The sequence below is a fragment of the Phalacrocorax aristotelis genome, chromosome 5 (genome assembly GCF_949628215.1).
Source record: "Phalacrocorax aristotelis chromosome 5, bGulAri2.1, whole genome shotgun sequence".
NCBI classification, from domain to species: Eukaryota; Metazoa; Chordata; class Aves; order Suliformes; family Phalacrocoracidae; genus Phalacrocorax; species Phalacrocorax aristotelis.
Genome location: NC_134280.1, coordinates 46,224,186 through 46,251,141, shown reverse-complemented (window position 1 = coordinate 46,251,141; position 26,956 = coordinate 46,224,186). Strand labels below are relative to the sequence as shown.

Genomic DNA, 26,956 nt, shown 5'->3' with positions numbered 1-26,956 from the left:
CACATAACTGTTGCCACAGAAGACGTGTACTGACTCCCTAGCTAGCTCCCAGGTAAAACTAAAAGGTGCACGGTTTCCATGTAGTCCCTCCAGGCTGTTTCCTAGCTGACGTTGGCTGTTGCAGACTGTTTGCCGTCTCTGCTGCAGGACTAAGCTCAGCTTGCCGGGGTTTGCCCTAGCTCAGGTCTGAGCTATGCTCGCAATACTGAGGAAAGCTGTGAAGAGCCATGTGTGACAGTCGTCAGGGTATTGCCTCCAAAAGAGTACTGTAGGAGTATGTATGTATGTAGGAGTATGCAGGAGTATGGGGCAAACCTCCAAATCCGACAGAGATTAAGAAAAAAATTTGTTCTTTCTTGTATCATCCTACTGTCTGGGAGTCTTCATTGCAGATCGGGATTCAATTATTCAAGTGTTGCACAGATGCAGAGCAAATATTTCACATCTAGAAGTTTCTTCGTGGGTACGAACTGTCAGAGCTAGTGGCTAGTATGGGAGCCAGGGTCTAGCACATCAGGGTGATGGTGTGTGGAGTTTTAGTTATGCAATCAGGAGATAAGGAGGAGTTTATTTTAGGGAAAGAAACTTGAATTAGAAAAGACGACCCAAGACACAGCTTTTTGGTGGGGGTATAATATTTCCAGATAAAGCTGGAGTAGAGGATGAGGATTATAGTACAGTGGTCGTAGCTACTCAGGGTTTGTAAGTCAAAAGTTACTCCTTGCCCATGTACTATTATTGATAAAGGGACCTGCCTTTTGTGAAACCACCGCCCTCTGAAGATGCCAACATGACTAAAGCCATTCTGCTTTCTAAGGATTTAATGTTGTTTTGTTATCAATTTTTGGAACTTTGAAGCTCTAACGATTTCTTGCCTCTGTTTCTTCTTTGTCTAAAGAAACATCGTAGTTATCCATTTGGCAGAGTTGATCTCTTTGGCTTCTTAGGACAGAATGATGTATATTCTACTTATAGAACATCCTGTGTATGTTTTTCTGTTACGTATTAACCTGGGTAAGATGATTTGAATGAAAGGCAGCAAACTGGGATTCTGCTGACTTCTGGTTCTGACTACCCTTGAGCACACCATGTCACTTTCCTTCTCACTTTTCTTAAGTACATGATTACCTCAGGAATCTCAAGGATCTTTAAGAAGCTTGGAAAGAAAAAGTTAATAGTGATTTCAAAAAAAAAAAAAAAGAACCACATCTTGAACTTTTTTCTGGTGTGTAAGTACTTTGACTGCTCCATTTGAATGAAGGCCTTGGTTTCTGTCCAGGGGAAAATGTTTGAAAAAGCTTCCATTTTTTGTTTGGTTTTGTGAAGTCAGTTGGGTTTGCAGTGCACAGAAGCAATGTCTGCAGCTGCCAACTCCTGCATAGTCATAGCTCACAGGCCATTAACACGGCTAAGAGTCTGTAACCACAGAACTGGTTACAGACATGACTGTCCAGCAAATCCAAGAGCATGAACGAATGGTAGCTGCATTTGGCTGCTCTTTGGGCCAACCATAAATTTCTCTCATGGGACCACAGGTTAGGAAAAAGGGCTCCAGGCTCTAAGAATAAAAGTAGACTAGGAATCCCATCATTATTCCTGACTTGTTCAGGGAAGATAGCATGTTGAGTAGATAGATGGGATGTAGTACATCCACAACATCTTGCAGCTATAGTGCGTGCTTTCACATGTTTGAGTGTTGGTTTTATGGCAATACATTACAAGACAATCAGAGAAGTAGAGCAGACTTTACATGCTTTTTTGCATCAGGTCTGTAAGGACAAAATACAACTGCATTTTGGTGTGTCTGTTACTTTTTATTTATAATAAACATAGCAGCATTAGATGAATGCCACTTCTGGTAATGGCATGTAGATTCTCTGCTGTGGCTCCTTTCCTATGCTCTGAACACTTAAAGTGACAATTTATAATCTGTGGCTCCCTATTACACCTAAATGAGCAGCTCCTCTGTAAATTTTTAGGCTATTGTCTAAGGTGGGATACCCATAGCACTGAAAATTGAGGCTTGATGTCTTTGGGATAAAAAAAAAAAACCACCACCACCACCAAAAATCACTTGACTGTTTCTAGACAAATATCAAACTATGGTATTTATTGCCAGGGAAGTAGCAAAGTGCATAATTATATTACAGAGGAAGCTTGCTCTTTCCACTTGGCGTGCAGCTAGAGCAGGCGCTGGTTGCCACAGCAACAGGGAGATGGCTAAATATAGCCTCCCTGGCGCTGGGCCGCTTAAGGTAGAATGATGGGGAGGTGAGAGGGTGTGGGCCTGGCTCTCTTCATCTTGACCAACTTTCTTTAAGTGCACAGTTGAGTTGGATGGAGCCAAGGTTTCTTTTTGCTGCACTGATGCTTGTGTAGTTCTTCAGATGCCTCCCTAAAGACATTTCTTTTGCAATTCCTCTAAGAAGCAAAATTGTAATTGGAGTAATTGAAAGTGTTCCCCCTACATGGACACTTCTCAGTTTCCTTTTGTCTGGGAGTTTTAAGTTATGAGCTAGGACTCTCCTGTTCATAATGAAAAAATATGAGCCACAAAATCCAGTGTTGTTGCCTGCTTCAAAGAGACCAATACGTGGCGCTTCTGCAAGGGGCTGCTATTAATTTTTTTGTGTTTCCAAGAGGGTTTTCTTCACTGGGTCAGACCATTAATTCACTGCACCTAGATGATGGTCACTGTTGCTGGAAAGTGGCAGTCTAGCCAGATGCTGCAAGACTTGTGCTTTACAGCCGGAATGCCAACCTCTCTTCTAAGGTTTCAGTTTGTTTTAAAAGCATGAGGCTCATGTTTATCCATACAAATGCTTACCCCTTTTTGAATCCTGTTAAGCTTTTGTCCCCAGTTAAATTTTGTGGCAAGTACTCCCATAGTCTGAATATGGGAAGAGCACTTCCTTGTATCGGATCTAAATTTCAGTCTTTCATTTAAATGAATGTCATCTTTCTCTTGTATTCTGAGAGGATAAATCAAGATCTTGATCTTTGTCATTCATTAGTCTGTATACTCTTTTAATGGCTGCTTTTTAATAGACTCTTAAATAGCTAAATTCAACCAATCTTTTCATCTCATTGATATATCAGTTTTTCTTTTTCCCTTTCTTAAATCATCAGGTTCTTAATATTTCTGTCCTATATTTGGAGGGATAAAAGTGTTCCATAAACTGTAATACAGAATTTCAGTCATGGTGGATCTGTCCCTATTCCCACCATCCTGTTCCTTGGCTGTTTTTGGTGACTGCTGCACAAAAGAGAACTCCTTGTGGACTTTGTTCAGGTTTTCCAGGGAGCAGATAGTTGATTTAGTCATGCAAGGTTTGTGATTTAATTCACATGATTTTATTTAGTATGCGTTGTTGGTTTTGTTAATATTGATTTTTCATCTGCCATTCTGTACTCTGTTCACATAGCAGTCTGAGCTCTTTAAGAAGTTCCTTATATTATTCTCCAATCTAGTAATCTCTTAAAAATGGCATGAGTACTCATTTCACTGCTAATCCCCATTTGAGCTCATGAATAAATATCACAAGCACCACCTGTCTTGATATGAAAAACTTTTGGCATCCACAGTTAACCTTTTGCTGTTGTGAAAATTGATGGTTAATATTTGGTCTTTTCTCCATACTACATGTTTTCATCCACATTACTACTTCATTTCACCGCCCAAACCTTGCAGATAACTCCTGAAGAATACAATAAACTTTGGCAAAGGTGTTTGAAATCCTGAATGGTAGAAATGATTCTTTTCTGTCACGTTAGCCATCTCATTTCTAGTGGTGAATCAACCACAGATTTAACTCACACTTGTATCATGGCAGAAGCCATGTTGGTTTGAACCTATTGTCATGATTTTCAGAGTTACACTGTTTTAATTTTTTAGGGTCACTTAAGCTCAGCTGTTTGTTTCAAGATGGCTATTTAAGTCATTGTGGCAGCAGCATCATAGGGTATATGTGGAGGAACAAACACGATGAGAAACTCATACATGAATTTGTAGGAGTTGAGATGCGTGAGTGTTCTCACCCTGCACTAAACACAGCATACTTTGTAGTACATTCAGGTAAACTGGCTTGAATTTACTACAGGGTTAGAAGAAGCGGAGATGCATCTTTCACTGTGTTGGACTGTCTGGTAGCACCTTCGAACAGTATACTGGCCCTAATTTGCCTGAAGCTTTTAAAACTAATTTTTTTTTCCCTACCTAGCACTAAATATATCTGGTTTTGTAGGTAAAACTGGTAAATAGACATGCTCAAAATCAGTCAGTGGGTTGGGAAGTCCCAGGAGTCTTACTTTCTGTCCTACCTGCACATGCTTTAGAAGTGCTTGGCAGAGCAGGTGGTGGCTAATTTCAGATTGGTGTCCTTACCTAAAAATTATTATGGAATACTTTCAGTGTTACTGTAATACAGCTGTAAAACAACTCTTATTTTCTGTAGCCATCCACTGAATATCTTCCATATTGTATTAAAACACTTCTGTATTTGAGCAGTAGATTCAGATATTTCCTGTCTTGCAGGTCGATCATGAAGTAACATTTAGAAGATGAAAAGGATTATCAAAGTGTAAATTATAAAACAAACTTGTGTTGCCATTTCTACCACTTAGCCTGAGATTTAGAAGTTGTCTTTTGGACTTGTGCCAGCTTCACTCAGTTTGTTCGGCATAGTTTAGCCCTCTGTGTGTGTGTGTGTGTGTGTGTGTGTATGGAGCTCGATTGTCTTGCTGTATTAACCTTTGTTGTTCCTGATTTATACCAGATGCTTGATTATTTGTATTGTGCTTGAAGTCATATTAGTAAATTTCAATTTAGGGTTTGGTTGGGGTTTTTAAAAAGATCTTAATCTCAGTTGCATCCTAAAGGTTTTCTTTAGGCTTGCAGTAATTTTCTGAAACATGAAAGATGTTTACTTTATTTAATGATAACGTATCTTCACCACCTTTTAGATCAAAAGGGGTAATCCTGAATATCTCCTCAGCTGCTGGGATGTATCCAACTCCACTGCTGACTCTTTACGCCGCAACCAAGGTAAGTGTTCTTTTTCATACTGAAATCAGGTGTCAAACATAAGCCAACACTACAGGAATGAATGTTTTGGTGTCCATCTAGTGGTGCTTTCATGAACTAAAAGTACTGAGTTTCTAACTTAAAAGTTTTCCAATAGCGGAAGATGGAATGTCGAGAGAAAAATGAGTGCAAGGGTTTACTGGCATGGAAATGACTAGTTTGTATGTTTCGTCATGCATTCTACTTTTACGTGGAAAAGGATGCTAGCATACCAAGCACGTGAGGTTGAGAAAGGACAGCGATGAAGTTTAATGCACTTTCTTATTTTGACTTTGAAACTTTTTTCCCCAATCTTATTGAAAATGTGTATCTTCAATATATATGTATATATATTTATTTAAGTAGGACTCTTCTGTTCTTGCTGGAAGCAAACGTTTGTCCTCCTTTTTTATTAGTTGCCTTAAGTTTAGCGTTACAGGTAAGAGAAAGGATAGAGCTCCAGGGCCTCACCATTACCAAATAGTCAACTTCCCTTGATCTGCTAAGCATACATCCCGCCAACGTAGCCCAGTATGTCGTTTGATGTTCTTGCAGTGAGTGGATTATTGGCTTATCTTCTCCCTGGGAGACACCATAAATTCCAGGTTCTTTGCAGCAGGGCTGCTACTTGACCAAAATTAAGGCATAATGTTTTCCACTCTGTATGCAGAACTTTGCGCTTCACTCTGCCAGTCAAGAAATCTCATGATGTTTAACAATAATCAAGTTTACCAGGGTCTCTCTGGACTGAAGCCTTGTTGTGTCAGCCGCTCCATCTAATGTTGTCATCTGCAAATTTGCTGAGGATGTGCTCTGTGTCATCATCTAGGTTGCCGATAGGAGACACTGAAGAATATGGGCCTCTGTATTGATCTGTAGGATTCTCTGCTTGTTATCAGCCAGATGTCAAGCTATTGATCATGGCCCTTTGAGCCTGGTGCTCCAGCCAATTTTCAGTCTGGCCAGCAATTTGTCCTTTCAGCACATATCCGCTTGACTTCCAAATGAGAATGCTGTGGAAGATGGTGTCAAAAGCTTTACTGAGTGAAAATATATATATATATACACACACACACGCGCGCGCGATTTTGATATATTAAAAATCTGTTTCCCTCATCTACAAAGCTAGTTCACTCCATTGTAGAAAGCAATTTAGTTGGTCAAACATGATATGCTGTTGGTAAATCTGTGTTGACTTTCTGATGCATCTTCTTGTCCCTTGTGTGTCCATGATCTTCCCACAGAATTAAAGCTGATGGGATTATTCTTGCCTTTTCAAGGAGGGATATGTTAGCCCTCTTCCAGTTGTCAAAGACTTCCCCCGTTTCCCATAGTTCTTCACATATCGTAGGCAGCAGACTTGTATGCATACAGACTAGTTCTTTCAGCTCTCTTGAGTGAATCCATGGTGGCACCATGGATATGAATATATTGAACATCTCTGAGTAGTCCCTAAATTGTTGCTGCCTCTGCCTGTCTTTCTTTTTTGTTAAACAAAGCTGGTGCACGTAGAGGCATATGAGCAGCCTTTGGCTGTGCCATGGCAAGAGAAGTGCTGAATACCTTAACATTTCTCTATCCTTTACTTCTAGGTTGTCTCCCTTAATCCATCAACAGACCCCCATTTCTTTGAAATGTCTCCTGAAGCTAGTGTATCTGTAGGATCCTTTACTGCTACCCTTAATGTCCTTGGCTAGTCTTTTCCTAGCTTGGATTTTATTCCGAAATACCCAGTGATGTTTTATGTTTCTCTTTTGTTACTTCTCCTTGTTTCTGTCTCTCATACGCCCATTTTTAGTTCATCAGGGAGCTCCCTACTTAGCCAAACACTCCTTTTACTGAAATTTCATCTTGTTCCACAATAGGCTGGTTTGTTTTACCAGCGCATAAGCTACTACTCTAGATCTATATTTCATGTTAAATATATCTCCTGTGTTTTCTCTTTGTGTCACTGGGACAGTTTTGTCTTTCTCCAGCTGGTCTTATTTTTTTTTCCAAAGATACTTATAGGGGCTTCTGAAATGTTCACCTAAAAGGTCTCCAGTTAATGCTGTAAAGACAGAATATGGGTACACAGTATGGAACTGAAGTATATGTGATAAAACTAAATGCAAAAGACATTTACACTGGTATTAAAGCAGTATGGCACTAAGCTTTTTCAGGTGCATCTGGTAATTACCTTAAATACGTCAAGGATTTCAGAGTCTAAGCAGAACCTTGACAGGATGAACAAACCTTCAGTAGTGTCATTCATGTCAGAACAGACCTCTTCTTTCTCTAGACTCTCAGTAATGTCTTCGTATTTCCAGAAAGCAATTGATGCACACTATTTTATTCCTACTAAAGGAGGGGATATTTAAGTTCAGAAATCATGAAAGCCTGAATTAGTTTTAGCTGACAAAATTTGCTCTTGAAATAGCTATTCCTGAGAGCACAGTTCTTCGTATAAAAACAAGGGTCACTTTCGTTGTGGCAGTGCCTTCAGCTTTATGAAATGAATCGAGCTTCTGATGTTAGTGATAATATGCCTTACACTGCTTTGATTAGTCTTTTTTCAATGAGAATCTCAAATATTTCCTCCCCTCCCCCTGAGAAACTGAATTACACGTTAAGTAATCTGCCTATTCTCAGCACTGTTCATCTTATACCACAGCAAGATTAGTAAGCATGAAAGTGACTCCCTTAATGTAGCTATAGAAAGACTGAATCTGCAATTTCTAGGCTTTTTTTTTCCTCATCTATATAGAGAGAGTTTAAAGCATAGTATCCTTCAGGTCTAAGTCAATGGCTTTGGCTAATTATCAGGAATAGACACAGCCCAACTCTTTAACCTTCCCGTGGAGAATTCCCTATTTCACAATGAAATGAGACACTTTTAAAGGAGTCATAGTCCTATTTTTGACAGGCTTACCTGTTTACCTGCATTAATACTAATAAGAAGTGAAATATGATTTTGCCCTACCCACCCACACTGCTTTAGTATTTGAGTTTGTTACTGGATATCCAAGGAGAAGAAGTTTTCTTAATGCAATGTTTTTCTGTTCATTCAGGGAATGCTTAATTAGACTATGTTCTTAAGACTGTTCTGGGTTAGAGGCTGCTGAGGGGCTTGAGGATCTGGAGGTAGAAAACCCACCTTGTCTTGAAAAAAATTCTTCAGGAAGAAAGCCTCCAAAGTTTATTTGGATACTGGAGGTTGCTTTTTCTTATGTAAAAGGAACATTCTTTTTATCGTAAGCTCTTTGCCATCAGTAGAGATGACAGTCTCTTCATACTGTTTCTCTGTATTTGGAGCAGTAACTGATTTCAGGACTCTGTCACGTAGAAGCAGTTAGATAGTTGAATGATCAAAGCCCTTTGATTTACACAAGATAGGTTTTTATTTTTAATAGATTATTGATATACTCTGTGCAGTTATAACACATATCTGGCAACTGTGTTCAGGGACTTCACTGAATTGTTTGCACATCTATGCAAGCGCCTTATTGTTGCAGTAGCATGACTAGCTCCCTTGAATCATTGCTTGCGAGGCTTGTTGAATACTGGATTTCATTAAGAACTTATACTTGGAGGAAAGGGAAAAGGAAAGAACAGTTAGATGGAAGATAGACCTTAATAGGGAAAAACACTGGGCACTGCAAGCTGTATTGTGCTGGTTTTAGTTCGGGCTTCTGTTAATCCAGTGGTGACATGGTTAGCAAAGGAAGGCTGTAAAGCAGATGCAGTACTAGAGCTTGCTGTTTCTTTTGAAACTGGGCTGAAGCACCTGCTTCTTAAATACTTGAATTAATTTATTTAGTATTTATTTTAGCTTCAAGCATAGATAAGATAGTTTAGTTCCTTCAGTTGAAGGCAGTCAATTCATCCTACTTGGCTGTAATTGTTTCACTAAAACAAGAAAACTTAGCAGAACCTGATATTTTGTCTCGGTGGACTGCAGCAGGGAAAAGTGGAACGGTGGCTTAGAACTCAGGGAGGGGGAATCAATGCTGGTTTGAACTGCTGAGTAGTCTTGGATTATTAGGACAATACCTTCTCATTGTGGTTGTGGAGGTGGCTGTATCAGACGTGAGGGCATCTTGAAGGCAGGTAGTAGCATCCACCTTTCAAGCCCTTTCACTTCTTTCTTGCAACTTTTAGTCTTGTAATTTCTAAAATTTCCAGAAGTTTGGGAGAGAACCTGTGATAGTGGACTTACTTCTTCATAGACCTGTTTAATAATAAGAGGTATCACCGTAGGGTAGCATTTCTTAAAAAATGTAAAGGCAGAAGCCAAAGTGTTTATGTTTTAAAAACAATGCACAAGAGAAACCTACTTAAATCACTCTTTAAAAAAAAAGTCTAAGGAGGTGATGCAAGTAGTGGACAATGTGAACATACAAAGTCTATTTTCCTTCTTTAACTAGGCTTTATGTAACAAATATGTTCCTTTTTCTTCTAAGTTAAAAGGTTTTATTTGTTTAGATTGAGCCTCACTTCTGTAAAAATGCTTTGTAAGCACAGGGTTTCTATTCAGATGACATTGCTTTAATATGTAAAGCTTCTCTGAAAACCTAAGGTTTTTCACTTTGAAAACAGGAGCTATAAATAGCAATTGAAATATGCTTACAGAAACCTGCAAACTACTGTTTCCATTTTAATGCATAGCATGCTGCATATTTCCCTTTTCTCTCTAGGCTTTTGTGGATTACTTCTCCCGAGGCCTCCATGCAGAATACAAGAGCAAGGGCATCATTGTGCAGGTGAGCAGAGTTTGTTTCATGTAAGTGTAGTTACCACAGCAACATTAGTGTCTTGGTAACAAAAGGGAATCAGCATATTCTCTTATTCATGAAGATGTGACGCAGATTAAGGATAAGGATTTCCTTTGATCCCGTTAGCAGCTTTCTTAAATTACTCTGAAACAATGCATCTTGAAGCAACAAAAAACATGGGGTTTTTTTTGGTGTGGTCTTTTTTTTTTTTAATTAGCTGATGATGGTAATTGAATCTTTAAGTATAAAATATTCCACAAGACTGTGTGCAACTCTGTAGCAAACATCTTTCTACACCTTAATCTACGGAATGCACTTTTGGAATGCATTTGTACAGAGATTCAATGGGTAACTGCTCAAAAGCCTAGAATAGTAGTAGTCCATTCCCTGCAGTGTCAGTGAATGAACTGCTAGTGTAAGCATAGTAGCAAGAACAAACAAAAGCCTCAAAGACCTTTTATATGTAACGGACTGATTAAATTTTCTTTAGCACTGGCTTTCCACATTACTAATGAGTCTTGCTTTGCCCCCACCCCCCCCATTTGTTTACCTTCCATGGTTTTAATAATTTTTGATGGGGCATAAAAGCAAACCAAGCCAGCCTCTCACAACTTTTATCATTTTTTTGCTGTGATATCACTTCTCACTTACTCTTAGGGTTTCCTTCCAAAACGTAGCTGGAATTTCCAGCTTCGGTTGCAAACACTGAGTTTTTCATTACTTATTACACCTGTTGTTCTCCAGAGCAATAGTCTGATAGTTTGATAAAGGTGGTATAAGATCTTACCATACTGTGAAGACAGTGGTGTCTTTTTCAGGTAGTGATCTTCTTACAAACTGGATTAGCCTATGTCCGTGCCTGTCATTCCCCTATACCATATGGTGGTTCTCAAAACCACCTGAACTCTGAAGGCCCTATGAGAAGTAAGGCACAAAGTTGTCTGCCCTATTTGTGTAGTCATTAAGCATGAGAGCAAAACTTTTGTTACTGGCTAAAACCATAGAGAAGTTGTTGCCAATTTAAGGCTATGTTACCTTTTTGACATGCTAGATTTAAGCATACGTAGCAAAACAAGAACTTATCACCAGAAAATGTCCTGCAGTTTAGTATCCAGATGTTTAGTCCCAGATGTTTAGTATAATGTCCTGCCCTAGTTCCTGAGAGAGGATTGTGTTAAGACCGTTGCTGGGTGATTTCTTCCTGTGCAGTCAGTGACCCTTTAATGGGAACCTCATTTAAACCTTACACTAACATCTTAAGGAATGCTGTTTATTTTGGGGTCTGTTGGCAGTGGAGAGGAGGCTAGCAAAGGTAGTCCCTGAAAACATTCTAACTACTGTTACTATAGGCCTTCTCGAGAAGAGACTAGATGACATTATAATCTGGTAACAGATTATAACTTGCTGTAGAGGTCCCAGAGCATAATTTCTCCTTAGAGTGTTTGATGCTGTGTGCTAGCACCCTGGGATGTACCTTCAGCTAAACTGATGTGCAGCAGTGAAGGATGCAAAAACAGGTAGCACTCTGAACAGGTACAGCATACATATGTCCAGCATATGTAGTCTTGACATGGATTAAGCTGGAGCAACTTCTAGTGTTTTATGTCTCCTTGTTGCTTTCTCTTCTCACAGGGCTTTCCGAGCCTTTCCCTGGCTTCAGCCCATCTGTCCAGCAATGGGTCAATTTTTATTATGCTGCAAGTTCCTTACAGCCATCATTTCACTTTTACCCTTCTATATTACTTCTGTCTTCCCAGTGTGATTCAAGTTGTATTACTTGCAGATTTAGCTTTGCTGTTGGACAGCTGTTCTTCTGATCAGTTTCATCTACATGCAGTGTGGCCCTCTTAGGTGGCCACACTCTTAGTATGGGAATGATTTTCAAGCTTTTGTATGCAGGAAAGCTAGTGTCATGGTTTAGCCAGCAACTCAGCCCCACACAGTTGCTCACTCACTCGCCCACCGGTGGGATGGGGGAGAGAATCAGAAGGGTAACGCTCATGGGTTGAGATAAGAACACTTTAATAATTAAAATAAAATTAATAAAAATAAACAACAACAAAAATGCAATAGAAAGGAAAACAATGAGAGGCGCAAAACCCTGGGGGAAGGGGGTAGGTGAGGAGCGGGATGAACCACTGAAACAAACCTCCCACGACGCAGCCGCTCACCACCCGCTGACCCGACACCGCCCCTCCCCGAGCTGCAACTGCCCCCATTAATATACTGGTCATGGTGTCACATGGTATGGAATGAACCTGCCATTGGCCAGTTGGGGTCAGCTGCCCCGGCCGTGGCCCCGCCCCACCCCTCCCAGCCTCCCGCCGACGCGGCAGAGCGCAGGAAGCTGAAAAGGTCCCTGACCACCACAGGCACCACAGTGAAGAGAATTCACCCCTTCTCAGCCAAAACCAGCACATTCTCCACCCCTTATTCCATACCATTTACGCCCCACCCAGGTCCCGTACGATCCAATATAACCTCACCAACCACCACCCCCCTCCTTCCCATCCTTTAACATAATGCACAGGCATCATTCCCTTAGTCTATGGACCTTCCCTGTAAAATGTCCATAAAAATGTCCATTGAGTTCACCCGGCCCATGACTCTGGGCTCCACCTGTCGTATCAGTCTTTCAGGGTGGGAGAGATGGTGTGTGTGGCGTTGGGTTGCTGCATACCATGTCAATCATCATTCCGTCACTGCTGCACTTTGCTTGTTTCATCAATACTGTTGAGCAGGGCTCAGTATGCATGGGCCAGGCCCCAGCACATTGCAGTGATCTGTGTCTCTCTGGAGTACCCAGCATAACAACATACTTTCTCCAAATATTCTACTAGTTTTTCAGGACTCTGCACTTGTTCAGGGGTGAAACTCCAAAACACTGGCGGTGCCCACTGCCCTAGGTATTTGCCCATGCTATCCCACATGCCCTGCCACTCGTAACTATCAAGCCTTGGGGCAGATTTCTGGGTGATATTCCTAAATTGCTTAGTCAAAACCAAAACAACATGCCCAAAAACTAACAATAAGTATACCTTAACCACCCAAGGATGTTCAAGATACAAAAAAGTTGTTGCAATAAAGGCAGAGATGTCATAGAAAAAAGTTGCAAAGTTACCATTCTGTATTTCCTCCATATAAAATCTCTCCAAGGAGGAGGTATAATTGCTGATCACCTCAACAAGGTGGTATCCAAAGTACAGTAACGGTTTCAGCAAGACCCCAAATACCAGAAAAAGCTGAAAAACAGTGTTTGCATAACAAACCTTGTAGGCAAAAACGTTACTAATCACAGCAGAACCCAGCAGGCTAAACAAACCAACACTAACGTTTAACACAAACTGCAAAAATGACAACATGGTGCTGTGACCAGCAGCTGTTATTATCTCCAACCCTTGAGCCCCATGGTGGGCGCCAAAAAAGACTGTCATGGTTTACTGGCAACTCAGCCCCACACAGTCACTCATTCACTCCCCCACTAGTGGGGTGGGGGAGAGAATCAGAAGGGTAATGCTCATGGGTTGGGATAAAAACAGTTTAATAATTAAAATAAAATTTAAAAAAAACCCAACAAAAATGCAATGGAAAGGAAAACAACAAGACGCCCGAAACCTGGGTGGGGGGAGGAGTGGGGTGAACCACTGAACCAAACTGCACACAGCGCCTCCCCTCCCTGAGCTGCAACTGCTCCCATTAATATACTGGTCATGGTGTCACATGGTATGGAATGAACATCCTATTGGCCAGTCAGGGTCAGCTGCCCCGGGTGTGGCCCTGCCCCTCCCAGCCTCCCGCCGACACGGCAGAGCGCAGGAAGCTGAAAAGGTCCCCGACCACCACTGGCACTACAGTGAAGAGAATTCACTCCTTCTCAGCCAAAACCAGCACAGCTAGAAAGAAAGTTTTCAGTGTATTTACATTTTTAACACTATAAACAAATGAAGAATTAAATCAGCTTTCAGTATCAACAATTATTTTTTTCTGTATGAAAGGTAACAGGTTGTGGTAAGCTGTCTTTTTCTAACTCCCATGTTGGCTAAGGGTGCTGAATTCCTGCCAGCACTGCTTTTTTGCCCCTCAATGTAGACAGTGAATTGCCATTCTGAGTTATGGGGGCCTGACAACCAGTAGCTGTCTCAGCTTCAATTTGTTATGCTAATTTTATTGCCGTCCTTGTCGTCTTGTTCCAGCCTAAGTCACTCTAAACCACTAATGAATGTTACAAGTAACTTCCTGTGAAGACTAGCTGATGTATCATCTTCAAGCCCTTTGGAAGACTGTACCTCCTTTAGATTCTTTGAAGTTCATTTCTCTGACCTTCAGAAACTGAGTGCTTTTAATTCCAAACTTGCACTTCCAGCTGAGATCACCATTTAAAACAGTTAACTTTTACCATGCCAACACCTGCAGAGTACCACCATGTGAAAAGCAGAAACACAGTACAGGTGGTATTTTACCGATTTCTGAAGTTTGACCTAAGCTGTGTCAGTTTTGTTCAAGTGGATTGCTGTCTCTGTGGAAGCTTAGTTTTGATAGTATATAGTGCTTTTATTGCAATGCAGACGTGTCTAGATTAAAAATATGCTCTTTCTGGCTGACAGGCCTGCTTAATTCTACAGAAGCGATGCAGAATTTTAACCTATGCTATTACTCAGTGTGTTTACATGGAGAGAAAGAGAGAAAAAGAAAAGGAATGAGGAAGATGATGACAAGGATTTCTCTGAAGGCATTTTTGGAAAAATCTCTCCCTGAAAGATTTCTGCAGATTCTTCTGAAACTTCTGCTCTTTGAATATGTCTGAAAATATTGTCTGGCCCTTTACCCCTTTCTCCCTAAAAAACTCTCTTTTTTAACTTCAGACAGTATTTGTGTTTTTCCTCTATTCCTCATTACTATCCATAGTAGAGGTGGAACAGTGAAAACTTTCACTACCTATTTTCTTTTACCATATCCACTATATAAAATACCAGATCACAGAATCATGGCAGTGTTTGTTTGAAGGGATCTCTAGGACGTTTTATAGTCTACCCTCCTACTCTCCTAGTGTTAGCAGTGGGATTGCTGCTAACACAAGGTCATGGGCTAGTTGTGGCTAGTCAAGGGCAGGGGTGGTGTTGTCCAGAGAGGTCACCTCTTAGTGTTGCACTGCTCTCCTAGCAAATGTTTTGGGTTTGTTTTTTTTCCCTTAGTGTCCAGTCTGAATGTTCACGAATAAAACTGGCAGTTTTGCCTCTTGTTATTTTATCTGGTACTACCAAGAAGAGTTTGGCTCTCATCTTCATAACTACCCTTGAAATAACTACAGGCAGGTATTGGATCACCACCAGCCTCCTTTCCACTATACTGAACATGCCCATCTCTCTCTCCAGGCACAAAAGTCTGCTGTCACCAGACTAATGGCATTGCCTTCCTCCAAAGCTTTTTAGCTTTGCTGTTACCTTTCTGTCCAGGTCAGCTTTGGTTGCTGCAGTTCTTCCATTTCCCCTTTATGTCACCCACCCTTCTTTTCCCCACAGAGAAATGGAAAGAAACTTCTTTGGAAACACTAAAGAGCTCAGATCTTATTTTTAAAAGTAAGGTAACATAGGTGATAAAATTGTGTAGACTAGCTATTCTGACTTTTTGGGGCTTATTTTAATTTGAATGTAGCATAATTAGTAGAGGCTTCTGTTCAGGACTTAAGATCATTTCTTGCTTTCATACAACATTAAAGACCCCAATTCTGAGTGCCAGCCAATTTTAATAAGCATCAGAGCCATAAGCACTAGCAAATGTTTTAAGAGAGCAAGAGACATTGTATTGACATAAGCTACTTTTAAGGCATGTTTTGAAACTGGAGAGCAGACTAGGCTTTCTCTGGATAAAGACAAGGAATTTCCTATACAGTTCCTTGCCCAGGTATTCTGGGGTTATACATGCCTGAATACAAAATGCTGAAAGGCTTTGGGCAGTGACTTTATTTTTTTTTAATCTGTCATGCTAGTTTTAGATATGGTTCATGAATGTCTGAGATCTTTGTGGGGAGGAAGGAGGACGGAACAGATCTCTCTAATTGTTAAAATATGGTCCAGTTAATGGGAAGATGGTAAATCTTATTTTTCTGAAATTAAACACCTGTCTCTCTGTTTTCTAGAGAGCTTCTGGGAGGAAAAAAACAGTTGGAGTGTAATCCTATGCTTCTATGTGCCTTGAAGTCTGTGGATCAATAGCTAACCTATAATGCCACTGTATTTCAAGTATCCTCATGCACAATTGTTTGCCCCTTCATGCTATCCAGTGGCTTAACTGGGTAGTGCATTTCACTTAGGAAGTCTGTTTGGAGCAGAGCAAGACAGAAAATAAATCTTAACTATAACCATCGTGCCACTCTGTGTGGGGATGTTGCAGATGTGATCTGGTGATGAATAAGCTTAGAATTGTTTTCTTTTTTTAAAACTCCAAAGTAGAGATTCAGTTTAGAAATGTAATCTGAAAAATGGATGAGCTTCACATTCTGAAGCTGAAACTAGGTACCTATGCTGTTATGGTAACAGAATGAGCAGTTTTCTTATCCAAGCATTTGTAGCTTTTGGTAACTTTAAAGGTGATGGTAACCACTGACACTTCTGAAATTCAGGTCTTCATGGTTTTCCTCTCCATTTGAAATTGGACTCATGCAGTATATTTTTGAAAGCCCTGGTTATAGAGACAAGTGCATGGTTTTAATGTTCTAATGTGAAGGAATCAGCAGACTTATCAAGGCTTCCTCTTTGTGGTGGCTGAATTCCTATTGAAATGTGCACAGCCATGGCATGGATAGTCAATGACAATTCAAGTGGTCCTTTCCCCTGTGCTACGCTTCTTACAGTGTGATAGTAAAGCTAATGTTTCTGAGGTCAGGCATGTGTGGTCATTATTCTTTAAGAGACTAAGTTGGGGAAGCAGGTTTCCAAACTGTAGCTTGCCCAAATATACTGAGTTTCTCATTGGTATTCACATTTTGAGAACCATTAGGGTAGCGGAAGTGGATGCACGCTTCTCAGATATCTGCTGTAAAGGTGCATGAATCACAGCTTCCTGGTGTGCAAGTATACATGCATTTCCCTTTCGTTCTCCGGTAGCATGAGCTGGGGATAGGTGGAATGTGGTTTTGAATCCCCCAGGTCTATCTTGCCCCACATGCCTTTGTGGTACCAGTGCCCCTCTGTCAACCACACACCCATGCTGCTTCCTCCTGCTTTTCCATTATGCCAGGGCCAGGTAGTTCTGAGAGCCACTGTCACTTTTTCTATGTCTTCCAGACATTGCTATAAAAACCCATTAACTGTGCTCTGCTTCTTGATCCTGCCCTCTTTCCTGTAGGTCTTCCGCTCTGGTACTGATATCTCCTCCTTCCTCTGAGCCCTCCCGTGGAGTTACAAGCTCAGTGCTCCAAGTCTCCTGACGTTCCCTTTCCTCCTTCTTCCTCCTGCCTTCATGTTTCCCTCTGTACAGGTGCCAAACTGAGAAGCTGTTACTCAAGTATAAAATCACTGTCTTGGTTTCTTGCACCTCCTTCCCAAGCAAACGTTGGGGATTTACTACAGAGAAGCGACACTGCAGCATTTTCTGTTAGGTAGCTGAAATGAAGTTTTGCACTAATAAATTTTAAGAAAGGCTTTTCAGCCATAGGCTTGTAAGAGTAGTTTTTCTAGGGCCACAACTGGGGATGCTCACTATCAACAGACCACTGAACTATCCTTCACATTCCAAATGTGGCCCACAAGATATCTGATTTAAAATGTGTTTTATATTGTACATTGTGATCTTATAACCAGAATCACCAAGAAGGCTAGCTTAAGCTAGGATTCAGTATACAGGTTACCTAATTTCCAACAATTCTAGTTCCTTGTGGATCTGAAAGTTAATCTGAAAGCATTCTCTGCTTAACATGACCTTTCCTATATGCAGAGTGTTCTACCATATTATGTGGCAACAAAAATGTCCAAAATCCGCAAGCCGACCTTCGATAAGCCCAGTCCTGAAACGTACGTCAAAGCTGCCTTAGGCACAGTAGGTCTGCAGTCCCAGACCAACGGGTGCCTACCCCATGCACTCATGGTAAGTCACCTTGGAAAGCATAAGGATCTCGAATATCCTTTGTGTGTGTTTATTATGAAAGAAGAGTAAAATAATTTTGAATATTAAATATTTTCATTCTTTAACTTCTAATCCTAAATTGGTAATATTTGTGCATGCTGTTAACTGTTAGATTTCACTTACTACAGGCTATAAAAAGCTGAGACTTCCCCCCCCCCCTTTTTTTTTATAGGGATGGATCTTCTCTCTTCTACCTACACCTGCTGTCATTAATATAGTCATGAAAACAAACAAACAAATACGAGCTCGTTATTTGAAAAAAATGAAGGAGAAGTAAGTTGGAGGCAACTTCATCTTGGAAGCCTGGGATTCCTACAGGTTCCATACCCACACTGCAACGCAAAGTAGACCTAATGTTTCAAACATCTTCAGTCGTAGGTGTACTTTCTAACAAAACTGTCTTGTTTTGAGGATACGGGTGAAAAAAGACTGTTGACTTCTAATATGGATTTTAAAATAGGCTTTATTTGTTTAGATATTACGAGGGGGAAAGTGCTTTGGACTAAAATTGCACTGTGCTTTAAGAAATACTTACATGAACTTGATCAGGCAGTGCGCTGTTGAGGAACAGCTTGGTTATGTAGTGTCTGTCTATGTATTGTGTGCGTGGGTGACAGGCATAAAAATAGTAGTTCTTACATATTCCTGGACAGGTCGGGAGGAGTGGGAAGGGGGTGTGTGTGTATTTAAAAAGGTAACCTGACACTATTGACAGAGTATAACTTTTTACTAGCTCAGGTTTAGGGTACTTGCAAGGACTTTGCATTGTCAGCCAGCTCATGAGCAGTCCTCTGGTTATACTGTCCAGTGTGATTTCTTTGGTTTTGAACCTGAAGGAAATGGGCAAAAAACCAAATGAGTGTAATTTCTCACCTATAAATATATACATAAAATAACATTGCAAAAAGTATTTAAATTCATGGTTCTTGAATATGGATTCTAACTTTTCAGTAATATGTAATCTTTATAATTTGCAATAACATTTTTGAAAGTTCAATGCCTGTTCTTTGTAATAGATGGTGATAACACAATGTAGATAAATGTCACAAATGGTGTTACGTGCCGGTTGCTATGTAAAAGATTATGGGTACTTCAAATGCAGAGCTTGAAATGAGTTACTCTCCTTGTTAGCATTGATGCTTAAACTTTTTTTTGAAGTATGTATCAGTCTGTCTTTTTGGTCAGGCCCTTGAAATGTGAATCCTGAATATTTGAGACAGCTTTAAAAATAAGAACCAGTAAGCTTCTTTAAATGTAGAACATTTTAAATTTAATTGTGTTTAAATTAACAGATTTGTTTCATGGTTCTATTCCAAAACGGAATGCTGCAGTGAGGATGAAATTACCCAACTCTGGGAGGTGGGGATCAGAGTACATGAGAAGACTGTACTGCTGTTTTCTGTATTTACCTACTCTTTAAATAAAGATTTTGGTCTCTAACATTCCTTTTTATAAACGTAAAATGTACTGAAACTTAGAAGGCAAACCAAATTGAAAGCAGCTACCAATGTTTTCTGGGGTAACTTCCTGTGGTTCAAGAGTGGAGGTTGTTTTCTGTCCTTGAAAGAATAATTTCAAGCTCTGATTTTGAAGTAAAATATGTTGTACTGAGACGTGATTTGGGGCTAACATTTCTGTACATTGAAAAACCCTGAATACCGATGCAATGGTGCTGATCATATGAGATGCAGATCCTATCCCATAGTATTCTTAATTTTTTGGAACAGGGACGGTGAAGTCAGTGGTATTAGTTCTCTAAGAGCACGTGACTTGGTTTGCTCTGGATCTGATGTGGAAGCATTGGACTAAACGCTCTGTATGTTTTTGACTTTGTAAAACAAATAAAATCGAATTTACTCTGAATCTTTAATGTGTTGGTTTTTCCTTAAAATTTTTGCCTGTATATTCCAATGCCTGATTGTCCTTTATAATATATAATAATTAAGTGAAAATTACTGTACTTTTACATGCCAAAACCAAAGCTTTTATTAATCTGTTTTCCTGGCTGTTGTAATCACTGGAACAAAAAAATAAACTGTTAATTAGAACTATTAATTGAGCTATTAATAAGAAACAGTTATTTCTAAACAACAATTTTCTAACTCTTGAAGGTGTTTGGAAAGCTATGTCTGAGGCAAATAGCGTGCATACCCAACTGGTACAGAAGCAATGGTGCTGTGGTACCTGGCAGCACAGTTCACAGAATGATAGAACCATTAATGTTGGAAAAGACCTCTAGGATCATCAAGTCCAACTGTCAGCCAAACACCCCCATGGCTCCTAAACCATGTCCTGAAGTGCCATGTCTACGTGTTTTCTGAACACCTCCAGGGATGGCGACTCCACTGCCTCTCTGGGCAGCCTGTTCCAATGCCTGACCAGTCTTTCAGTAAAGACGTTTTTCCTAATATCCAGCCTAAACCCCCCCGATGCATCTTGAGGCCATTTCCTCTCGTCCTATCACTTGTTACTTGGGAGAAGAGACCAACACCCACCTCACTACAACCTTTCAGGTAGCTGTAAAGAGGTTGTTAGAGCCTGTGGCCATGTTGCCCCCTGCCCTGCGTGTGGTGCTAGCAGGCTGCAGTTCGGGTTCCTACTCTCATGCTTCCTCTGAGGTCTTTTTTTATTTTCCAGACTGCATGAAGGAATCACTTTTTAACCTAAATTGCTTTGACATTGCCTATGAATGTCTGCTCACCTCAGCGACTGAGATGATGTGCGTCTTCAATAGCTTCCGATGTACTTTGAAATATCCTGGGCTTGTGATAGAAAACAGGAGGGATTTTCTTGTACTGACGGCCTCGCTGTAGCCCTGCTCCGAAGGGTAGTTCTGTCACCGATGCAAGAGCTGGAGTGAGGGGTCCGAGCGCCGCGGCGGGACTGAGGTGGCAAGGCTGGTTTCCCTCATTACTTCACAAATCTATACTGCGGCTTTCTGAACGCGGGGAAATATAGTTGTAACTTAACGCAGCTAGTTAAAAACAGGCTTCTTAAACGATTAGCCACGTTTTGGACAGAAGCCTCTGCCCCTCCCTGCCGCTGTCACGCTCCGGGGCAGCCTACACCATCCGGGGCACGGCAGGCAGGGCCGAGCGGGACACTAAAGGGAGGCGGGGCGGGCCTAGCGGCAGTTGTTGCCGGCGCTGAGGCGGCGGCATGGCGGAGAGGCGGCAGCGAGCCCGCGTGCAGGGCGGCTGGGCCGGCGCCCCGGCGGGACGGCTCGCAGGTAAAGCAGGGCCGCGGGCGGGCGTCTGGGGCTTGTCAAGGGCCCTCCTTTCTTTGAAAAGCTTTGAAAGTCTCTGGAAGTACGGTTTTAAGCCTGCGTTTCTTTCCTGGCTGAGCAGAACGGCCTAAGCTCGTCTGTCCAAACACACCCGCAGTGAATGCGGAACTATGGGGACGCGTCTCCTGGCAGCCCTTTCCGCCCGTGCTGTGTGAGAGGGAGCGTGAGGCCTTGCGTGGTGGTCCGGCTTCTCTGGGAAACTAAAGCTCAGGTGCCCGAACCCAGCTTTTCAGTAAAACTTTGATGTACGTGACAGATAGGTTGTAGGAGATTTGGACACGGAACACAGGGTCCCCTGCAGCTGCGCGTAGGTGTTTCTAAGGCGTGCGCTTGTTTGTGATAGCTATTAGTTGCTTTTTATTCATAAAACCTATTGTCTTCCTTTGTCTTTTCACAGTGAAGACGTTGCAAAATAAAGACTGTTAGCTGAAAGAGGATGGAGTTCATGTTGCTGTTTTAGAATCGTATAATAGAACCATTAAGGTTGGAAAAACCTTTAGGATCATCAAACCCAACTGTCAGCCCAACACCCCCATGCCTCCTAAACCACGTACCAAAGTGCCGCACCTACACGCTTTTTGAGCACCACCAGGGATGGTGACTCCACCGCCTCTCTGCGCAGCCTGTTCCAATAACATTGGTTTTGTACCATACCAGAGAGTGTGGAGACCGGAGGGTGCAGTGTGCAGTTCCAGCCGTGTGAGAAGGACTGGATTGGTTTGTGAATGTGGTCAAACCACCATTTTCCACTTGCCTGATTACAATACTCAGCAAAGCTCCCATTTCTCTGCAGGCTGAACATTGTAGGCAAGTTGAATTTTTTTTTTTAATCCTGAAAAAAATCAGTTAACTCTTTTGACTTGTGGATGTAGCCTGTAAGTTTTCTGGCACAGGTGTGTTTCCATTCCACCTGTTCCGAAGGGGATTTTTTAAAATTATTTTTCCCATCTTTTGAATTAGGCATAGTGAAGACTTTTATTTTGTCTCTGTTACAAGCCCATTTTTAAGTCTTTTTGCACGTGTAACTAAAATACATGAAGTGATATGCCTGAGTTGCTCTTTCATACTTTCTCCCTAGTTTCAAAGTCTTGTTTTAATAGAAGTATTTTTCCCAGAGAAATGTCTTTTTATTTCCTAAAGTAAAAATTGCAGAGGGAAGCAGTTTAGCTACTTGGGAAAATTTCTGCTGGCATCTGTTAGGTGTTTGTGGTAGAATTGAAAGGTTCTAGATGTTATCCTTTTGGATAAAAGGATGTTTTCATTTTTGTTTGTCTATGAATAGCAAATGTGTATATATATATAAAATACCAAGTTTCTGTGCAGTTTTAGCTCTTACGTAATGTAGCTTTGGCTTTTCCCTGGAGTCTCTGCCAAGGTGAGGAGAATGCTTCAAAGAATGATTCCATAAGTTCTTCCAAACTGTACTTTTTGTATGGTGAAATTTCATGTGATCTTCCCCCCCTCCCCGCCCCCCTTCTTTACTTTAGCACCGAAGGCACCTGTGGCCAGCAACCTTGCCCCTGCAGGCACCAGGCCAGCGTGGTTGAGGAAAAATCAGCCTCACACTCAGAAGCAATTTCTGTTTGAAAAGCCATCAGAGGTAAAATTTACATGGTAACTAGCAGAATCTGATCTTTCATTAAACTTCAAATGCTAAAAAGTATCAGACTGTGAGATTATAGTCTCACGTTTAAAAACAAATTGAGAACTCCACTGAGCTGAGCTTTGGGCTGTTACCAAGCAGAATTGCAACTTTCTTGCATATATGGCAAACAGAAAGTTATGGTCCTTCTGTTTCGCCTCAGACTTTCATTACATACCTGTTCATAACTACCTTTTTTTTTTTGGAGAGCCAAAAGAATATGTTCTCCTAAATATTCATAATGATGCAATGTCCTAAACATGCATGAGCTCAGAGAAGAGAAGAATAAATCCCTGAGACAACCAGAATTATAATCCAGGCTGGATTAAACTGCTGTATTTGGTTGTTTGGTTTTTTGTTTTAACCAAACCCATCTATCTCAAGCTGTGCAGACAATTCTAAAGTGTCAGCTCCTGCTATGTCTGGTCTGTCCTGTGTTTTGCTTATTGTGTGGGGTCTGGGATTTGTTCGTCCCTCCTATAGTTGCTCTAGCTTTTTACTTCCAAATGTAAGGATAAGAATTCTTTTTGTTGCAGTTGATAAGTAGCAAGTATTGTAATAATCCAAATAATTTAGAAATTAATGTCCTTTAGGGGGCAGTTGATTCTTAAAAACCGCCTGCAGTGGTAGCTGCATTGGAGAGTTTCTGGGGCATGGAGACAGTAAGGTGAGTTGTTACTGCTTGCTAGTTGTCCAGAGGTATGTTTTTCTCACTGACATATCAGTGTGCAGCTTTATAGAGTCATTAGAGATGGCAACTAGTTCTGTTTGACTGGAGCATGCCAGGTACTTAGATGTTTAATATTCACCATGTATTGTCTTGTTACCTTTCAGGTGGAGCGCAAAGTTCCTGAGGCAGGTGTGATAGAGTGAGTGTACTGCTTACTTAACTGTCCTTCGTGCGGTTCTTCTGTCTTGTTAGTGAGAAACTGCTGAAAAAGTGTTCCACTTAAAACTGCCATGACTTTGGAAGAAATTTCAGTACAAAATGAGACTTTTATCCTGAACTGAATTTATAATCGGGAGAGCCCAAGTCCATGTTAACTAGGTTTTATAGCTTTGGTGTAGCTGTATAAGCCAGGAAGAAAAAACAATTGGACATTGTGGATCAACAGAACTGCAAATATATTTCCTTTGGCTAGCAATGTATGTTTTCCTAGAACTGTCCCTCTGTAAACTATGCTGGAAATTACTTACCGTCATTCAGTAATATAGCTGGTATGGCAACTCAAGCAGTGCTTCCTTTGAAGGTTTGATAAAATAGCTGCTAGTAAGTGTTGTAGTGAAGCTAGGTACACTCTAGATAACTTACCCTTTGTGTTGAAATGGGGATCTTTTCAGAGTAACCTTGGCATGAAATGTGACAAGGTGTGGTGGCATGTGGTGAAGTTACAGATTTTGCAAATGAAATTTGCTTCACTTTGGTCACCTTGGTAGAATTTTCTTATTAAGTGGTTCCTAAGAGGCAAGTTACAGATTCAGCTTTTGACTCGATGTATGATGTTTTTACTTCAAGGGATCTGGGGTTAGTTTTCTCTAGCAACTTCAGATTTGATGCTAGGCAGGTATTTGTGCAGAGCAGGGATCATTCAGATGAGATGTTTAGCTGCCCTCCCACTGCTGGCGTGGTAGTGAAGAGTTCACAGAATCACAGGTTGGAAGGGACCTCAGGGATCATCTAGTCCAACCTTTCTAGGAAGAGCACAGTCTAGACAAGATGGCCCAGCACCCTGTCCAGACAACTCTTGAAAGTGTCCAACATGGTCAAGTCAACCACTTCCTTGGCGAGATTATTCCAATGGTTGACTCTCCTCACTGTGAAAAATTTTCCTCTTGTGTCTAATCGGAATCTCCCCAAGAGCAACTTGTGTCCATTCCCCCTTGTCCTCTCCATGTGACTCCATGTAAAAAGGGAGTCTCCATCTTCTTTGTAGCTGCCCTAAGCTTAAGTACTGGTACATGGTGATGAGATCCCATCTGAGCCTCCTTTTCTCAAGGCTAAACAAACCCAGTTCTCCCAGCCTATCCTCATATGGCAGCTTCCCAGTCCTTTGATCATCTAGGTGGCCTTTCTCTGGACCCCTTCCAGCCTGTCCACATCCTTTTTGTATAGCGGGGACCAGAACTGTACACAGTACTCCAGGTGTGGCCTGGCAAGCGCTGAGTAGAGCAGGATACTGACTTCTTTATCTCTGTTGGTGATGCCCTTTTTGATGCAGCCCAGCATCCTGTTGGCCTTCTTGGCCGCAGCAGCACGCTGTTCACTCATGTTGAGCTTCCTGTCCACCAGGACCCCCAGGTCCCTTTCCACAGAGCTGCTCTCCATCCAGGTGGATCCCAGTCTGTGCTGCACTCCTGGACTGTGTTTTCCCAGGTGCATGACCTTACACTTGTCCTTGTTGAATGTCATAGGGTTCTTGTTGGCCCACTCTTCCAGCCTATCTAGATCTTCCTGCAGAGCAGCGCTCCCTTCTGGAGTGTCTACTTCCCCACTCAACTTGGTGTCATCTGCAAAATTCATCAGGCTATACTTGATCCCGTTATCCAGATCACTTATGAAGATATTGAGTAACATTGGGCCCAATATCGATCCCTGGGGGACTCCACTAGTGACAGGTTGCCACTTGGAAAAGGAGCTATTTACCACCACCCTTTGGGTGCGGCCTGTCAGCCAGTTCCCGACCCACTGCACAGACCACTTGTCTAGGCCATAATGCATCAATTTCTCCAGGAGGAGACTGTGGGGGACCTTATCAAAGGTCTTGGAGAAGTCCAGGTAGACAGTATCCACTGCCTGCCCCATGTCAACCAGGCAAGTCACTTTGTCATAGAAGGCCACCAGGTTTGTCAAGCACAATCTGCCTTTAGTGAAGCTGCGTTGGCTTTTCCCAATCACGTGCTTCATTTGACTTGTGATGGCTCCCAGGAGGATTCGTTCCATAACTTTCCCAGGGATTGAAGTAAGGCTTCATTACATAGAACTTCTTTGTGAGATGTGTTTCTGTCAAGAGTCATGAAAAATATTGCTGGAAATACTTACAGAATTTCCCAGAAGCACTGACAGATTGTAACAGATTTGCTTATGCTTTAACTTTCCACTTCGATATGAATGGTACAGCTAAATGTTCTTTGCATGTTGTTTGTGATTAGTAGTAATAACACAGTATCTACGTAGTCAGTAAATTCAGTGCGTGAAAAGTGTTCTAAAGGTTCGCTGACCTTTCATTTGTTACACTTATTTACAAATCAAATAAAAAATAGAGAGCAAACAAAATTGGGATGCTCTTCTCATGACAACAGTGTGCTGTAGGTGATGTAGTTCGGTTTATGCTCTGCATGTGTGATATGGAAGAGAGCAGAAGTTTCTGTTTATTTCACTTAAACACAGCACAGTGCAAAACACAGTATGTGATTGTCTCATGAGCTGGTGAAGTGTATTGAGGGAGAAGCAATGCTGGAGAGAAATTAACTCCTGGAGTGTTCTAGGCTAAAAGAACTGTATAAAGTTTGGAGTTGGCTTAGGAGAAAATGAGATAGTAGGTGAAGGAAGCAGTTTGTACAGGAGTAAATAATACTTTATGACAATGCAACTCATAACAGGGAAGAACTGTTTACCCCCTGTACCAGGTACAACAGTTAAAATACTGCTCGTGTACCTGTGACTCAGTTTCAGTATGTCACACAGGCTGATGAACGCTTTGCTCTTAGCAGAATGGTGGTATCGCTCATGTGACTGAAAACTGGATTTTGCATCTTCAGTGGCACTTGTTCCTCTGTATTGTATTGTAAATGCAAACATAATGATCAGGGTGCAATTTTGTATGGTTTTCTCCCTTTAGATGCCCTGTGACATACCTTGTTCATGTATCTCAAGAGCCTTAAAAGTATTGCAGCTTTGGTGAAATGAGAGTAAGAGGCAGGAAGTACGCACAAACTCACTTGCTTCTGCAACGCCCCTCACTGCCTCACTCTGACCTCTGACTGTTGCCAGAACATTATTGCTTCCCTTTCCTTTTTAAAGAATACTCTTCCTAGTCCAGGTTTACAGCAATTCTAGCCTATGCTGCTCAGTGCAAGATAATGTCTTCTTG

At 41.4% G+C, this 26,956-nt stretch overlaps 2 protein-coding genes across 6 annotated transcripts in view; both read left to right on the top strand.

Annotated features, from left to right (window-relative positions):
• The window catches only part of HSD17B12 (hydroxysteroid 17-beta dehydrogenase 12), a 97,800-nt gene extending 78,000 nt beyond the window's left edge, over nt 1–19,800 (top strand). The window contains exons 8-11 of the mRNA XM_075094309.1: nt 4,963–5,044; nt 9,739–9,804; nt 17,749–17,898; nt 18,110–19,800. Coding sequence (XP_074950410.1) covers nt 4,963–5,044; nt 9,739–9,804; nt 17,749–17,898; nt 18,110–18,214 — 403 coding nt within the window. The 3' untranslated portion in view covers nt 18,215–19,800. The remainder of the gene's footprint in view (nt 1–4,962; nt 5,045–9,738; nt 9,805–17,748; nt 17,899–18,109) is intronic.
• Nucleotides 19,801–20,912: 1,112 nt separating this feature from the next.
• LOC142057723 (alpha-ketoglutarate-dependent dioxygenase alkB homolog 3-like) overlaps nt 20,913–26,956 on the top strand; it is a 122,687-nt gene continuing 116,643 nt past the window's right edge. The window contains exons 1-3 of one of the 5 annotated variants that reach the window (XM_075094304.1): nt 21,032–21,166; nt 22,711–22,823; nt 23,700–23,734. In XM_075094304.1, coding sequence (XP_074950405.1) covers nt 21,097–21,166; nt 22,711–22,823; nt 23,700–23,734 — 218 coding nt within the window. In that variant the 5' untranslated portion in view covers nt 21,032–21,096. Of the gene's footprint in view, nt 21,167–22,710; nt 22,824–23,699; nt 23,735–26,956 lie in introns of all 5 variants that reach the window. The other 4 variants (XM_075094299.1, XM_075094308.1, XM_075094301.1 and 1 more) reach the window with 4 other exon arrangements.